The 16,954-nt window shown below is 49.9% G+C and overlaps 1 protein-coding gene across 1 annotated transcript; it reads left to right on the top strand.

The window, feature by feature from the left end:
• The first annotated feature begins 1,511 nt into the window (after positions 1 to 1,511).
• On the top strand, positions 1,512 to 16,053 carry ndufs2 (NADH:ubiquinone oxidoreductase core subunit S2). Its single transcript, XM_088633994.1, has 14 exons — positions 1,512 to 1,662; positions 3,698 to 3,801; positions 4,485 to 4,675; positions 7,766 to 7,886; positions 9,238 to 9,350; positions 9,837 to 9,911; positions 10,240 to 10,317; positions 10,683 to 10,768; positions 11,948 to 12,067; positions 13,157 to 13,286; positions 13,694 to 13,789; positions 14,817 to 14,900; positions 15,022 to 15,079; positions 15,888 to 16,053. The coding sequence occupies exons 1-14, from the start codon at positions 1,559 to 1,561 to the stop codon at positions 15,923 to 15,925; spliced, it is 1,398 nt and encodes a 465-aa protein (XP_088490120.1). The 5' UTR covers positions 1,512 to 1,558; the 3' UTR covers positions 15,926 to 16,053.
• Positions 16,054 to 16,954: the final 901 nt, after the last annotated feature.

The raw sequence follows: 16,954 nt of genomic DNA on the forward strand, positions 1-16,954 counted from the left end.
ACTGTGTTGCTCATATTCTCTCACAATGTAACGTAATTACTGTTTTACTAGTCACCTAAACACAGGTGAACAGATTATATGTCTGTAACTGGCCATAACAGGTCATTCTGAACACAGTTTTACGTGCCAGATTGGTATTTACACTCCTGTAATTCATATTAAAACTAGCTGTTTATAATAACTATCCCTGCCTCAGTCACTGTGGTTGATACTTGAGAAGATGATGGATAAAAACGTGAGAACTTTCATCAATTCCGATTCTGCTCTGTGAAGGTGAACTTCAGCTGGTGTCACTCAACAGGGACCCAGCCAGTTGAGCTAAAGGGATCTCTCCCCTCGACCCGAAGGCTGCGGTCCTTGGTATTGACCGGGAAGGGCGCTGGTAAACCATAAACCGGCTCGAACAAGCTGCAACGGCGGCCTTATGAGTTACAATACTGTGCCACAGGTGCGGAGGGTCCAAATTCAACAACAATAATAATAATAATAATAATAATAATAATAAAGTGCTTTTCCACTCCATTTACAGGTAATGGGGATCCCCTCCACCCCCACCAGTGTGCAGCCCCACCTGGATGATGCTCCAGTACTCTCACCACACACCAGCTCTCAGTGGGGAGGAGAGCAGAGTGATGAAGCCAGTTCAGAGATGGGGATTATTAGGAGATTATTTAAGATTATCCTACTACTTTTTAACATTTGAATATAAGCATTCGCCGGCAGGACACCATTTTGAGTGAATGAAAATGGAAACGGGCTCTTCGGCTAAAAGCCAGGGGCAAATTTGGCCAGGACGCCGGGGTTACACCCCTACTCTTTCAAGAAACACCCCGGGATTTGTAATGACTACAGAGAGTCAGGACCTCGGTTTTACGTCTCAACCAAAGGATGGAGCCTTTTTACAGTACAGTGCCCCCCTCACTATACTGGGGCATTAGGGCCCACACAGACCGCAGGGTGAGCACCCCCTACTGGTTCACTAACACCTCTTCCAGCAGCAACCTGAGCTTGCCCAGGAGTCTCCCATCCAGGTACTGACCAGGCTCACACCTGCTGAGTTTTAATGGGGCTGCCAGCTGGGAGCTGCAGGGTGATGTGGCTGCTGGCCATATTTTAGTATGTGCGGCACAGGTTTATTTTATTTTGTACCAAAATCAACGGACAATTTTCTAACGCTTTCTTCCAATGTAGGAGTGCACCCGACATTGCTGCGCTGTGCATCTTTGACAACAGGCAAATGACTAACATCAATTGAAGGCTACGGGAATTTGTTTTGCTTTGTAGTTGTGCCCGACTGAAGTGCATCTAGCTCTCATAATTAAAAATAATTTGAACCTACCCCTCCTCTGGTAAAGGAGATTGAACTGCAATTGTTGTTATTCTGTTATGCATAAATAATAATAAAAAAAGGAGATTGAACGGAAACGTGTATTTGCCCTCATTCAATATGGCTTCCCTATTGTGTTGACTGTACTGGATATGCCCTTAGTAGGTCCTGTGCTTTGAATGTAGGTGAAGTCATAGCGATGACCCGGAAGTTCATTTGCGGCTGTCAAAGATGGCGGCGGGTATGCTGAGGTCGCTTGCAAGACTGAAATGTCCTTCAAGTGTTATTTTAAATAAAAATGTGTTGAGCCCGACCTGTACAGCGCTGCAGAACAGGTAAGAAAAAGCAAAATGAGTGGTTCTCATGGTGCTGTCTTAACTGTAGCCTTATAAATTTTATTAGGATCAACATATACCTGTCTTAAACACGGTTCGTGGCATAACAAGAGATCACTTTCATAACCGGGGTGAAGGAATTTGTAACTAAATAACAAGACTGGTAGTTATTTCAAGATTCCCTGTGTATCAACAACATACAATACAATACGTCTGCAAAATCGTGTCGAAATTTGTGCCAAATTCGAAATGCTTAACTTTATCTCTCTGATATATAGCTTAAGTCTCAATGAGCGTTTTGGAAAATAGACTGTTTCTTGTCATTTTAAGGCTTTTGTCAGATCTGGGGCATGTCGTGCCGCGTCAGAAGGTTTTAGATATACCTGTACTGTTAATAATGCTGATAAACCTAAATGAGGCATTTTGTATGTGTTATTGATGTGCATAAGAAGGTGCTGCAGAAATCTGCAAAGGAGACCTGTGTTGTGAAAGAGACTGTCCCGTTTTCGTTCGTGTTATAGCAAAATCGCTCAGGAGGACGAATTGCTTGAAAGAAGACCCGGTTGTTTCTGCCTTGCTCGTTCAGTTACTGGTATTTTAATGAAGATGGAAAGATCGTGTCCACTCGTGGAAAAGTCTCAGGAAATCGGCTTCAGTAGCTGGTTGGGCAGCGTCTTTTTAAACCCTCAACACTGTTTGTGTTCAGCATCGCTTCCCATTGGCTACCCTGAATATATGCCCACAGTGTCAGTGGGAGTCTTCAGTTCCTACCTTCAGTTCTGAGCCTGACATGGTCCCAATGTGTGGATTCACACCAGTTTAATTCACTGGGAAACCTTTACACCAGTGCCCGAACTGAGCTGGTACTGTACTTTTCCTGTGTCGTTTCCGATACGGTATCCCCTAGAAATCTGTTTCCCTCCCATCTGAAATATGCACACGCTCATTATCTCAGGAACACATGGTATTTCTCATCCTCCACATATAGATTAGATATTCTAGCAAAACTCGAATTTGTAGTGGATTTTAAAATACTGCTCCTGGTTTTTAAGGCTCTAAAAGGCAAAGGTCCTGCCTGCCTCACTGAGCTTCTTCTTTTTCAAACCTCACCCCGGTCTTTAAAATCAGGTCAATCGCCTCTCAGTGCTTGTGAAGCAGCCTCCGTGATCATCTCAGAAGAGCAGTTTCAACAGAGCCCTTTAAAAGAGATCTTAAAACTCTTCTCAGCCAGCAAGTGGGCAATGACAGCCAATCAAACCGCTGTAAACTGGTTGCCAGTCTTTCTCCCTCTTAACAATTTTTAAGTTCCTTGACGTTGCTTTTATCTTTTTTTTTTAAGTGAAGCACTTTGAGATTCACTATAATGAAATGTGCTGTTCTGTTATTATACTGCACTGATTTATGTATAATATATATACATATATGATATAAAGGAACAAGTAATCTCTCTTCTCTTTTCAGCATGGAATAAACCTTTACTTGTTCCTTTGCAGACTTCACATGCTGACGCAGATACCCACCTGAACTACATATTTGATATATGGGAAAGTTTCCCTGCCTTGTGTAAAGATAACTAACACTTTCATTCATATGTTGGCAGTAAATGTAATTACAATACTCTGATCCCCAGTAAACCCATCAAATACATGGAGAAACCGATATATAAGCACACTTAAACAACAAGCTCCTTTTTACCCATATCGAATTAAGCAGGAGCTGCCTGTATTATTATTTTTGTTGTTGTTGTTATTATTATAAATAGCACCCTTCCAAACCCAAGGACGCGACGTCAGACATTTATAGAAATTGTCTAATGTGGGCAATATTTCTAAGTTGAAAGTGGTGTCTTAACCCAAATTCTTCATGTAGCTCAGAAGACTGGAGAAGATCGGGTGCAACTCCTGGAAATTAAGTCTCCTGGAGAGTTTTATGGAGCTTTTGTGCATTATGCGGGGGGGATACAGAGTTTTAAACAGAGTTCTGTGTTTTAAACCCCCCAGCGACCCAGGTGTTTCTCTCTGTCTCCCTCTGCCAGGCACAAGCAGTGGCAGCCCGATGTGGAATGGGTGGAGCAGTACAGCGGGGCGGTTATGTACCCCACCGCCATCACTGAGAAATGGGTACCCCCGCCATGGAATGGTACGGTCCTTCTCCAGCCTTTCCCCCTCCCCCCTGCGGTCACATGGCACGTCCTGTGCTACCCCCTTCCTGTGTCTCTTGTTGTGTCTGGCTCAGTTTGTCTGCTGTGCCCCTTTTGATAGATAGATACTATCTATCTTTTTGAAGGCGAGACAAGGGAGAAGAGCCCTAACCCCTGCTGGGATTCGAGCTCAGCTCCTCGCCCAGCGTTGCTCCCTAGGCAGAGGACAGTTCTGCTGTGCTGGTAGTTCATATCTTCTGCCACGGCAGAGTTCTGCCAGTTTTACACTCAGATTCCTGAGGGGGGGTGAAACTCCCTGGGATTTTTAATGACCACAGAGAGTCAGGACCTCGGTTTTATGTCTCATTCAAAGGACGGCGCCTTCCTACAGTATAGTGTCCCCGTCACTATACTGGTGCATTAGGACCCACACAGATCACAGGGTGAGCGCCCCCTGCTGGTCCCAGTAACACCTCTTCCTGCAGCAACCTGAGCTTTCCCAGGCGTCTCCCATCCAGGTACTGGCCAGGCTCCCACCTGCTGAGCTCCAGCAGGCCGATATAGCCGTTGGCGATATGCAGGTGTCGACTGGCTTTGTTTATCGTGCATGTTGAACCCCCTGACTTAAGCCTGCGCAGCTTCCAGATTCCTTAGGCTCTCCTTTCTCCTCTCCCCCCCCCAGACAAGGACCCGGTGGCAGAGAAGGAGGTCTCCAACCTCACCATCAACTTCGGCCCCCAGCACCCCGCCGCCCACGGGGTCCTGCGGCTGGTGATGGAGCTCAGCGGGGAGTCGGTGAAGAAGTGCGACCCCCACATCGGCCTGCTGCACCGGGGAACCGAGAAGCTCATCGAGTACAAGACCTACCTGCAGGTACCCCCCGGCGCAGGCGGGACGGCACTGCCGAGACGGGAGAGGACACTCTCTGGAGCGGGGCAATGGCTCTGTGGCTCAGGATCTGCGCCTGTGACTGGAAGGTTGCCGGTTCAAATCCTGTGGCCGGCAGAGGAATCCTGCTCCGCTGGGCCCCTGAGCAAGGCCCTTCACCCCAGCTGCTCCAGGGGTGCTGTACAGTGGCTGACCCTGCGCTCTGACCCCAGGCTCTCTCCCTGTCTGTGTGTCTCATGGAGAGCAAGCCGGGGTATGCGAAAAGACGAATTCCTAATGGAAGAAATTGTATAGGGCTAATAAAGCAACATTATTATATTATTATTATTATTAACATTATTATTATAATTACATTATTATTACTCTGTTCCTAATATTTTGGCCACGGCCTGTTCTTGCGCTCAGTGGCTGGCATTTTCAGTTCTCTTCCTCTGGGGAATCTGGCCTACTGTGTGAAAGGCGCCAGTCCACATTGACTCTTTGCGGCAAGGCAGACGTCTGTCGCAAGTGAGATTTCGGAATCGTCGCAAGGCAAAAATAGCCCTTGTGTCCTGTTTAGGAAGTCTGTGGGTGAGTTTTTAAGGCAGATGCAATGACCCCTCTGCAGGGATGGAGGCGCAGGCCAGTGAAGGTTTCTGATGATTTTCATTTGTGATGAGATCGGCCATTTTCGGATCACAGAAGGAGACGCGCACAAGGTGCATTTCCCACAGTGCCCCGAATTCCAGCAGCATTACAGAGTGGTTTATAAGCCAGGTACACTCAGGGTCACTCTGTGTTATAGCTATGAATGAGTGTTTATCGGTGACCATCGTATTGGAATCGGCTAAAATACTTACACGTATGGCCTGGTGGCCATTCCTGAGAATTTTCTCTCTGCCTTTCGGTTATTTCTGAAGTGTCAAGTAGAGCAGGGGTCTATCTAGCATGCACTCAAGCCAGGTCAGGAGTAATGTCCCCAGGCCAGAGCCAGTATTTGCCACCTACAAACACCCATTCATGGTGACGCTAGAGAGTGGCGGGGGCCATATTTGAGCTGATAAAAAAAGCACATGAACGCAGAGCCCTTTTTTGACAATGCCCTTTTTTGTGCTTTTCTGGGAGTTCTCTGTTCTCTGTTTGTGCTTTTCTCTATTAAATGGCCTTTTGAGTAACCGACTGAAACTCGGTCAAACCTGCGCGGTGACTTCTTGCGTCCATCTTCGTTTGGGGGAGCCGTGTCCCGGTTGGAGAGCCGATCGACGGCCTGGAAGGAATCGGGAATCTTTCGTCAAACGTTGATGCCGAAAGAGCCCTCTATTTGCAAACGCTGGAAAAAGGACGTCTTCGGCTTCGGATGAAGGCCCGTGGCTTTGATTGTGCAGCAGGGGAGCAGTAGGTGATTTCTTGGCCGTTTCCCAACACCAGAGGGTTGACAAGATGGTCAGCGGCTGTGTTGCGTTTCAAAACGCATCCTGTTTCGACCTGTCGCATGGCACGCGTTTCCTCTCGGCCCAATTGTCCACTACAGCACCGAAGCAGATTGCGGAGATCCCACCTGACCCTGGCCCTCCTGCTCAGCGGCTCATGCACAGCCCAAGTGTCCGCTACAGTATTGAGTGGATCGCGGCATTGCCGCTCGGCTCACTCGTCCACTACGCCTCCGAGAGGATTGCGGACTTCGGCCCAGTTGTCTGCTACAGCTCTGAGCAGATTGTGGCGTTCCTGCTCAGCCCACTCGACCGCCTCAGCACTGAGCAGGTTGCAGAGTTCCCACCCGGCTCACTTGTTTATTACAGCACCGAGCAGATTGCGGTGTTCTCGCTTGACTGTGGCGTTCCTGTTTGGCCCACTCGTCCGTTAAAGCACTGCGCGGATTGAGGAGTTCGATTACTGACTCGTCGATTACAGCGAGTTCTTCCATTGACCGTGGCGTTCCTGCTGGGCGCAATTTCCCGCTACACCACCAAGCTGATCGTGGGGTTCCTGCTCGGATCACTCGACCTCTACAGCTCTGAGCAGATCGTGGCGTTCCTGCTCGGATCACTCGACCTCTACAGCTCTGAGCAGATTGTGGCGTTCCTGCTCGGATCACTCAACCTCTACAGCTCTGAGCAGATTGTGGCGTTCCTGCTCGGATCACTCGACCTCTACGGTGCTGAGCAGATTGTGGCGTTCCTGCTCGGCTCACTCGACCTCTACGGCGCTGAGCGGATCGTGGCGTTCCTGCTCGGATCACTCGACCTCTACGGCGCTGAGCGGATCGTGGCGTTCCTGCTCGGCTCACTCGACCTCTACGGCGCTGAGCGGATCGTGGCGTTCCTGCTCGGCTCACTCGACCTCTACGGCGCTGAGCAGATTGTGGCGTTCCTGCTCAGCTCACTCTACCTCTACAGCGCTGAGCAGATTGTGGCGTTCCTGCTCGGCTCACTCGACCTCTACAGCGCTGAGCAGATTGTGGCGTTCCTGCTTGGATCACTCGACCTCTACAGCTCTGAGCAGATCATGGCGTTCCTGCTTGGCTCACTCGACCTCTACAGCTCTGAGTAGATTGTGGCGTTCCTGCTCGGCTCTCTCGACCTCTACGGTGCTGAGCGGATTGCAGCGGTCCTGCTTAGGCCACATCTCTCCCGCAGCACCAGACAGATTGCAGAGGTCTCACTTGACCATGGCATTCCTGCTCAGCCCAGTTGTCCGCTACAGCACTCAGCAGACCGTGGCGTTCCGGCTCAGCCCACATCTCCCCAGTAGCACGGAGCAGATTGCGGAGTTCTCACTCGGCTCACTCATCCATTACAGCGCCGAGCAGATTTTGGCGTTCCTGTTTGGCCTGTTTGTCCGCTACAGCACTGAGAGGATCGCAGCATCGACGCTCCGCTGTAAAAAGTCATCACTATAAAAATCATCACCCTTTTTTAAGGGTGGCTTGATCATGTAACAAGGACTGCCCTCTTACGCTAAGAAATAGCCTCTTTTTTGAGCGGATCTCCAGGGTCTGCTGTCCCCGACGGTCCTGTGCATCTATTTCGGAAAAGGGCTGTATCGTCCGTTCCTCCCTCTCTGATCGACTGGTTCTGTCTCTCTCTGTCTCTCCAGGCTCTGCCCTATTTTGACCGCCTGGATTACGTGTCCATGATGTGTAACGAGCAGGCCTACTCGCTGGCTGTGGAGAAGCTGCTGAACATCCGCCCGCCCCTCCGCGCCCAGTGGATCCGAGGTAATCCGAGATCCTGCCAGGAGACGGCAGCAGGAGCCGGGGGGCCTCGGCGTGGCTCCCGACGGGCGCGGCCCATTACCAGATCCCGATGCGCTCCCGACGCACTCATCCTGTGGTCCATGTGGGTCCTAATGCCCCAGTATAGTGACGGGGACACTAGACTGTACAAAGGCGCCGTCCTTCAGATGAGACGTAAAACCGAGGTCCTGACTCTCTGCGGTCATTAAAAGTCCCAGGGCGTTTCTCGAAAAGAGTAGGGGTGTAACCCTGGTGTCCTGGCCAAATTTCCCATTGGCCTTTACCAATCATGGCCTCCTAATAATCCCCCTCTCTGAACTGGCTTCATCACTCTGTTCTCCTCCCCACTGAGAGCTGGTGTGTGGGGAGAGTACTGGAGCATCATCCAGGTGGGGCTGCACACTGGAGGGGGTGGAGGGGATCCCCATTACCTGTAAAGCGCTTTGAGTGGAGTGTCCAGAAAAGCACTATATAAGTGTAAGCAATTATTATTATTATTATTATTATTATTATTATTATTACAGTCTTGTGATCAATGAAGTGAGTCCTAAATAGCCATGCATATGTTCCCATTTTGCTAAGTATCTGCAGAAATGCTAATAAAATAATAATCACTTTAAATAGATCCTTTATTGTTCACCACTGTGAAAATGTCTGTGGCTTCTCCCATTAAAGTACAGAATACAAGCAAAACATAAAAGTCACATATAACCACATGAAGTACATGGAATTTACAACAACAGTATATAATACCTAGATAAATAGGTGGGGGGGCTACATTTACATACATTCACAGAGCAGTTTTATTGCAGAGGGGACAAAGGACTCCTGATATGTTTCTATTTGAATCTGGTACCCTGTCCCGCCTCCCTCATGGGAGTATTATGAGTTGAGAATGGAGTGGGTGTGTGGACTCAGCAGTGATGTCCCTTGCCCTTCTGGGAGCTGTAATATGATATAAATAGGTGAGGAACCTTGTTTAGTACAAAAGCCCGTATCCTCAGCTAAAGCAAGAGAATATCAAATCGGACATAAAGGGGCAGAGATGCACATTGATATATTTTATAATTTTTATACCTCTCTGATTTCGAACGCGTCGCAAAACACTTCCTAACAACCCAAAGGGTGGGGTTTTGGCCCGAAAGTGGGCTTTCACTCTGACCTTTAGGCAGCTTGTCCTGTTGTTCCGCGCAGCGCAGGAAGAAATGGCGGCAAGATCCCTGCCCGGGTTCCTGTTAGCGGCGGGGATCTTGTCGCGCTGCCCCGCGGGTCGTGCTGGGAAAAGCGGAAAGTGATTTGGGTTTTCCTTTTCCCCCCCGCCCCCGCGATGCAGTGCTGTTCGGGGAGCTCACGCGGATCCTCAACCACATCATGGCGGTCACCACGCACGCGCTGGACATCGGCGCCATGACGCCCTTCTTCTGGATGTTCGAGGAGAGGGAGAAGGTGAGGTGTGGGAATGGGCTTGCGATCCCGGTGGGTTGTAGCAGTCAAAGGGGAGCTGCAGCGCTGTTTTTAGATTCCGGGGTTCGAGAGAAATGGCATTGATTGTGCATTTCAAACCGTAATAAAAGTCAAATGTGCACGGTAACGTATAACACCTCCAGTTTCCATCACAGAATAAACACCATTTCCACGTAGCGCAACACCATGTTCTGCAGTTCAGAAGGAGGCAACAGAACCTCCAGTGAGGTGAAGCAGGCTTGTGAATCCATCATTTTTAATTCAATAGAAATATTGCTCTCGTCTCTGTTTTTGCTGACTAATACTGCTTGGATAATGTATGTGTTTGCAATAATGTGGCTGTTTGTAAGGAAAGACATGTTGATATTTCTTTTTTTAAAAGTCACAATGTTTCTAACGTGTGTAGTAGTCACTTCATATTCATGCTTGCAAAGATAAACGTTTGATGACCTCGGCTTCTGCTTCCAGATGTTCGAGTTCTACGAACGCGTGTCGGGAGCCAGAATGCACGCCGCCTACGTGAGACCGGGCGGAGTCCATCAGGTAAAGGAAAAGTTCCAGCTCCATTGTTGTCAGCTTCACTTGTATTTAGACAACAGTGAGGATTGTAAGAGAGCAGCAGTCTCAGACAAGCTTGTCTGGGCTGCATTACCCAGAATACAGCAGGGAGTGAGCTACAGCCCTCAGTCACCTGACCAGTTCCTGGAAGACAACTGGTGAGGTGACTGAGGGCAGCAGCTCATTCCCCAGAGCTTTCTGGGAAATGTTGTCCACATAAGAGCCGCCATCTTGGCTGAACTTGCTGCCCTCTTACATAATATAGGTTACAAGCAGTAAAAGACAATATTCGATTACTGTTTTAATTTTTCAGGACATGCCACTGGGCCTGATGGATGACATTTACGAGTTCTGTAAGAACTTCTCCATACGGATTGATGAGGTGGAAGAGGTATGCGCTCGTTTCTGCCAGGAAGGAATGTCAGTAAGGTATTAAGAGGCAGGTTTTCCCCCTGTCCTGAGAAAAACAGACAGTCGTGTCGGAGAGCACTGGCGCTGCCGAATGCTTTCTTCCCAGCAGTGGTTCATCAGAAACGTCTTTTATAATTGTCTCCAAATGCAAAGCGTTGACTGTTTGGCTAACCTTGACTTGACAATCCCGGGCTCTTGAAACTGGCTGCTGCAATGCTGGATAGCCAAACAAGTCTCAAAGCCGCGTCCATCAAGCTCGGCAAACACCGCGTGAGGGACGGCGTCTTGGAAGCGTCTCCGATTCCCGGACGTGTTCGAGGGCGCTCACCCCTGCCTCTGTTCCAGATGCTGACGAACAACCGGATCTGGAAGAACAGGACAGTGGACATAGGCGTGGTGCCTGCAGAGGACGCTCTGAACTGGGGCTTCAGGTAAAGGGCCTTTTGCCTGAGGCGCTGCCTGGGGGCGGGGGTGGGTTAGAGAGTGGGGTCACACTGTAATGGGACCTCAGATACTCCATATTAATAACGATTTGCCTCCAGGATCTTTTCTCCAACCCCAGCTTGCTTCCAAGGACATTGTAATGTCTGTTGAGATAGATCTCACTCCCTCATCAGCTGCTCCCTGTCCTTCAAGAAGTGTAAATGTTCAACTCCATTCCCGAGATGGAGTGGCACTGGTTTGAAAGGGTGCGCTGCCCATGTTTTCACCAGCAGGCGGCGCTGTTTCCCCAGCCTTTGTTAGGACTTCAGCCAGATAACTGAAGATGCGCATGACTCTTCACAGTCTCTCTGCTACCAAGAGAACACAGTGAGTGAGATCAGCGGAATTCGACACGAAGACACGCCTGTCTTCTTCAGCAGCTGTGTGGAGTAGTGGGCAGGGCTCTGGACTCGTAGCTGTAGATAATGGGCTGGAAATCACACTTTTAACATAATCTTGTGCAACAGCACCCAGCTGTATGAATAGGATCTCATCAGGTCCGTCTATACATCCATCCAACCATCTTCTAACCTTTTTATCCAGTACAGGATCACAGGGGAGCCCTATCCTTATCCTGTCAAGTAATAGGCACTAGGCCGGGTAGACCCTGGACGTGATGCCAGTCCACTGCAGGGCACACACTGACACAAACACTCACACTCCCTCACACCAGGGCCAGTTTTCTCAGAAGCCAATTAACCTGTTAGCAAGTCTTTAGACCGTGGGAGGAGACTGGAGCACCCAGAGGGAACCCACGCGAAAGCAGGGAGAACATGCAAACTCCACACAGACAGCACCCCTGGTCTGGAATTGAACTCGGGGCCCCAGCACTGTGAGGCAGCAATGCTAATCATTGCACCATTGTGCCGCCCTCTGGAAGAGCAGTATTGTGGAAAAGCTGAAGAACCAACCAGTGCTCTCTGTATGTTTATTTTCCTGACATGGTCAGGCTGTCAGGCACCAACGCCCCTCACCATAATGCCCCACTCTAGGTCAATCACTGTGCAAATGAGCATTTAGCATTTGCATTAGAACGTTAAATAATTTCCTGAAGCTTATTAATTTAGGTTCTGAGATTAATACTCTACTGTCTCTTAGCCTGACCCTTCTCTCTCCCCTTGTCCCAGCGGTGTGATGCTGAGAGGCTCGGGGATCAAGTGGGACCTGCGCAAGTCTCAGCCCTACGACGTCTATGACCAGGTGGAGTTCGACGTGCCCATCGGGACCAACGGAGACTGCTACGACAGGTACCCAGCCCAGCGGGAGAGGAGGGGCGGCGGGGGTTCCTAATATTTTGGCCTCGGTGAGCATGTCTGTTCCTCAGGGGTCGGAGCCTTCCAGGGGTTGTTCAACCTGTAGGAGCTTCTCCGTGTTGAAGGTTTGCTCTGTGTGCAGGGCTTTCTTGTGCCAAGGACACGCTGTATGGACACAGATCTGACAGACGGGCTGAGCAAGCACACTGTTGTCTTCCATATAAGGAAGTCTGCAGGAAGGATTAATAATGATAATTGCTTACACTTATATAGCTTTTATATAGCGACACTCCCCTCCACCACCACCAGTGTGCAGCCCCACCTGGATGATGCTCCAGTTCTCTCCCCACACACCAGCTCTCAGTGGGGAGGAGAGCAGAGTGATGAAGCCAGTTCAGAGAGGGGGGTTATTAGGAGGCCATGATTGGTAAGGGCCAGGGGGAAATTTGGCCATGATGCCGGGGTAACACCTCTCCTTTTTTTGAGAAACGCCCTGGGATTTTTAATGAGCACAGAGAGTCAGGACCTTGATTTTACGTCTCATCTGAAGGACGGCGCCTGTTTACAGTCTAGTGTCCCCGTCACTATACTGGGTCATTAGGACCCACACAGACCGCAGGGTGAGCGCCCCCTACTGGTCCCACAAACACTTCTTCCAGCAGCAACCTGAGCTTTCCCAGGAGTCTCCCATCCAGGTACTGACCAGGCTCACAGCTGCTGAGCTCCAGTGGGGCTGCCAGCTGGGAGCTGCAGGGGGATATGGCTGCTGGCAAAAGTTAAATGTTTAACTCTCGAGTTACTGATCCTAGAATACCAGTGTCTCCAGTGCCAATCAGGGCGTTAAAAGGGGATTCCTCTAAACATATTCCATGCTGAAAGGAAAAGAAAAGAGACACGTTTTGGCTGTGGAGCCTTCTTCAGGTGTGAAACGTTTCTGTTCTAAAAGCCTCAAAGATGCAATATTACCAATCGCAAGCAGATCAGATAGGGAGAGGGTCACTCTCCCTCTTTCAAACCTTCGCCGGCCGGCGCCGGCCGCCCTCGCCGCGATCCGAGCTTCTGATGGCGCCGCTCTGCTCCCAGGTACCTGTGCCGGGTGGAGGAGATGCGGCAGTCCCTCCGGATCATTCTGCAGTGCCTGAACAAGATGCCCCCGGGGGAGATCAAGGTGGACGACGCCAAGGTGGCCCCGCCCAAGCGGGAGGAGATGAAGGTGCGTCGCTGCCGAGATCCGCACTTGGACGGGGGGGGGGGGGGGGGTTCGATTCCCACCCGCCCCCAGTCACAGCCTCAGGCCTGGGCAGGAAAAACCTGCAGCGCTCTTTTGAGATTTCGGGGTTAGGATAGCCTTCAAAGAATCAGCATTGATGAGCGCATGCCAACAATAACATGATCGTAAAAGTAAAATGCTCACAGTAATGTAACGTCCCAGAATTGGGAACCACCTGCTCTTAAAGGAAGGTGAATACCTGAAGCTGGTCCCAGAGGCCTGCACACCTGGTTTTTCGTTCCAGCCCAGCTGAAGAGGAGAGGCAGGGGTGGCGATCGGAGATATTTGCTGAGGTCACAGGGTGGGAGATGGGGGGGAGTCCGTGCTTACCTGTGTGTTTAACTTTTCAGACCTCGATGGAGGCGCTGATCCACCACTTCAAGCTCTACACCGAGGGCTACCAGGTGCCCCCGGGGACTACGTACACCGCCATAGAGGCCCCCAAGGTCAGTGTGGTTGGTGATAGAGGGGGGCCGGGTGGGACCGACTGCACCTGCCAGCCGATCGAATGGCTCAGTTGGTACCAGCCAGCAGGGACCGCCCGGCCCATTCCTTCGCGTTCCATCAGCAGCGGGTCCCCCCCCCTCCCCCAGTCCAGGCTCTGATCACAAACGGATCGGGCGCTGCCTGCCCACAACGCAAGAGGCCGATCAGTCTTTGCACAGCCTCTCCCACCCCCGACCGCCTCCTACCCCTCCCTGGCCAAACACAGCTGTGAAGCGCTTTTGCAGCCGATCCGATCTGCAGTTCCCCGGCTGGGAAGAGCAGGCGTGCCTGCACACAGTCGATGCCCTGTCTCTCTCTGGTCTTAGTCAGTGACTCTCGGAGATCAGCCCGAACCCAGATCTAGGTCAGGATCTTCGTCTTGTAGCTAAAGCATTAACAATTCTCGTACTTCAGCGCTCCTGTAAGATTGTGCATGGATTTCTGCCTTTGTAATAAAGACCTTATTTAGCTGAAGGCCTGTCTGTGTAAGTTCCTGCTTCTTAAGGTCCTTTTTTTAAATTTATTTGCCCTGTGGGAAAAAAAGTGAGTTAAAGCGCTTATAGAACAGTTACAAACTAGAGTTGGCCCATTTAGACTGTTTGGTTGTTAGTAGATAACTGATCTGAGGATCTCACCCAGCTGTTTAGTAGAGGAAATCGGGGTATCGGCATTCACACCTCACTCTCACTACCCAATGTCGTTCCACACTCCCACCACACTCTGTGTAAAGACGTGCCCACCCACCCATTCTCGGTTTTAAATGCGCTTCCACTTTGCTTCCAGTTGCGTTCTTTGGTTAGTGTTTCACTGTTCGGTCTTCCAATGCCAAATGCTGCTGCCGATCAAGCAAATGGACCAAATAAATGTCGACTCCTCTGCCGGTTGTCCTGTTTGGAGACTTGCGCCAGCAACTGCCGGGCCCCGTCGCTCTGCGCAGTGAGCGTTGGTCAGAAATCCAGTGACGGAAGATTGTCCCGTTTTCCGCAGGGGGAGTTCGGCGTGTACCTGGTTTCGGACGGATCCAGCCGCCCTTACCGCTGCAAGATTAAAGCCCCTGGGTTCGCTCACCTGGTAAGGGCACAGGGTTTCCCTCTTGTCAGCCCTGCAGCGTTCACGCTTCCTTTAGCGAGAGCCGTAGACCGGCCCCGCGGTCTGTATCGCACTGCATGACTGCGATCTCCTGTCATTTCAGGCTGGGCTGGACATGATGGCGAAAGGGCACATGCTTGCAGATGTTGTAGCCATAATTGGTAAGTTGAGCTGTATTTCTTTGTGGGCTATATCCCAGCATTCTTTGCACCTCCCGTAAACGTCATGATTATTTGCCTGTTTCCTTAAATTGGGAGAACATCCAGGCACCCATTTTCTAACCCACATATCCAGTACAGAGCCACAGCCTATCCCAGCAAGCAGCTGGACAGCACATACAGACACAGAAACACACACTCGCCTTCCCAGAAGCCAGTTAACCTACCAGCGTGTCTCTGACCGAGGGAGGAAATCAGAAGACCTAAAAGAGACCCTTGTGAACAATGGGAGAACATGCAAACTCCACACAGATAGTACCCCAGGTCTGGAATTGAACCCAGGGCCCCAGAGCTGCAAGGCTGCAATTCTTACCACTGCACCCCTGTGCCGCTCTCTGGGAGAACAGTTTTGTTGAAATGCTAAAGAACCAGCAGCACTCTGTGTGGGTTTATTTCCCTGACATTGCGCAGTGATGTCCTGTTCTTTGGAAGATGTACAGTTTCTTTGCTGGGCAACAGATTATGAACTCAACTCGGGCCGAGACTCTGTGCATTGGCTGCACTGAAGTCTTAAAACTCAGTGCCATCATTCTGAAGACCTTCAGCTGAAGCTTTTAATGAGTTTAAAACTTGTGTTACAAAACAGTTCAACTCCCCTGAAAACCCCAGTACCACAGATCTGATGTGGTCTGTTTTGTAATATAGCTGCTGACAGAAACAGAGTTAAACATACAACAACAAAAAAAAGGAGTGGAAGAAAATTTAAAAATCTGCAAAATTCTTACTATCAATTTTACTCTTCCTCTTGCAGGAACCCAAGATATTGTGTTTGGAGAGGTGGATCGTTGAGCGAAATTGACTTCTTCCGCTCCAGTGCGGGCGGCCAGTCAGTCCTTTCTCCTCATGCCAAGAGTGAGCAGTATGTGAATACACGCAGGAGCATATCTAATAAATATTTTCTTTTGTGCCGAGTGAAATGGTCTTGAGCCTTTGCTTCTGTGTCTTAATTTGACTTTTGTTTTTTAGTAGGTAAGAAAAGAGGGCCAAGTACTGCTGGTTCTATTTCAATGATGGTTGTATTTTAATAATAATAAAAATTGCTTACACTTATATAGCGCCTTTCTGGACACTCCACTCAAAGCGCTTTACAGGTAATGGGGATCCCCTCCACCACCACCAGTGTGCAGCCCCACCTGGATGATGCTCCAGTACTCTCACCACACACCAGCTCTCAGTGGGGAGGAGAGCAGAGTGATGAAGCCAGTTCAGGGAGGGGGATTATTAGGAGGCCATGACTGGTAAGGGCCAATGGGAAATGTGGCCAGGACGCCGGGGTAACACCCCTACTCTTTTCGAGAAACTCCCTGGGATTTTTAATGACCACAGAGAGTCGGGACCTCAGTTTTACGTCTCATCCGAAGGATGGCGCCCGTTTTACAGTATAGTGCCCCCATCACTACTGGGGCATTAGGACCTACAGAGACCACAGGGTGAGCGCCCCCTGCTGGCCCCACTAACACCTCTTCTAGCAGCAACCTTGCCAGTTGTGAGTTGCAGAGTGATATGGCTGCTGGCTAATGATCCATCCAATATTGGAATATCACTTATCCTGAAGTTTGTCCCAAAACATAGGGGATATATAATGGAGGGGAGACCCTGTACATTTAAACTTGCTCTCTTTAGTGAGTACACAGCGACTTTCGGGGACAAGAGGAAATGGGAGGACCCAGAATGATGTCGTGACTGGAATGGAACACGAAGCTGTTTTTTTTCCTGACGTGCATGTACAAACTTAACAGCTGGAGAACTTTTGGGTGATGGGGGAGCTCACAACTTGAAAAAGCCAAAGGAAATCCTGATCGCCAAGATAGGGGTTTA

Source organism: Lepisosteus platostomus, chromosome 6 (assembly GCF_059453375.1).
Source record: "Lepisosteus platostomus isolate fLepPlt1 chromosome 6, fLepPlt1.hap1, whole genome shotgun sequence".
Taxonomy (NCBI): domain Eukaryota; kingdom Metazoa; phylum Chordata; class Actinopteri; order Semionotiformes; family Lepisosteidae; genus Lepisosteus; species Lepisosteus platostomus.

What these genes read in the sequence shown, in the direction of transcription:
- ndufs2 (XM_088633994.1), top strand. Translation starts at nt 1,559, where the DNA reads ATGGCGGCGGGTATGCTGAGGTCGCTTGCAAGACTGAAATGTCCTTCA. An exon ending in GGTACCCCCGCCATGGAATG is followed by an intron (nt 3,802 to 4,484) that starts GTACGGTCCTTC and finishes TCCCCCCCCCAG; the next exon opens with ACAAGGACCCGGTGGCAGAG. An exon ending in CCGCCATAGAGGCCCCCAAG is followed by an intron (nt 13,790 to 14,816) that starts GTCAGTGTGGTT and finishes CGTTTTCCGCAG; the next exon opens with GGGGAGTTCGGCGTGTACCT.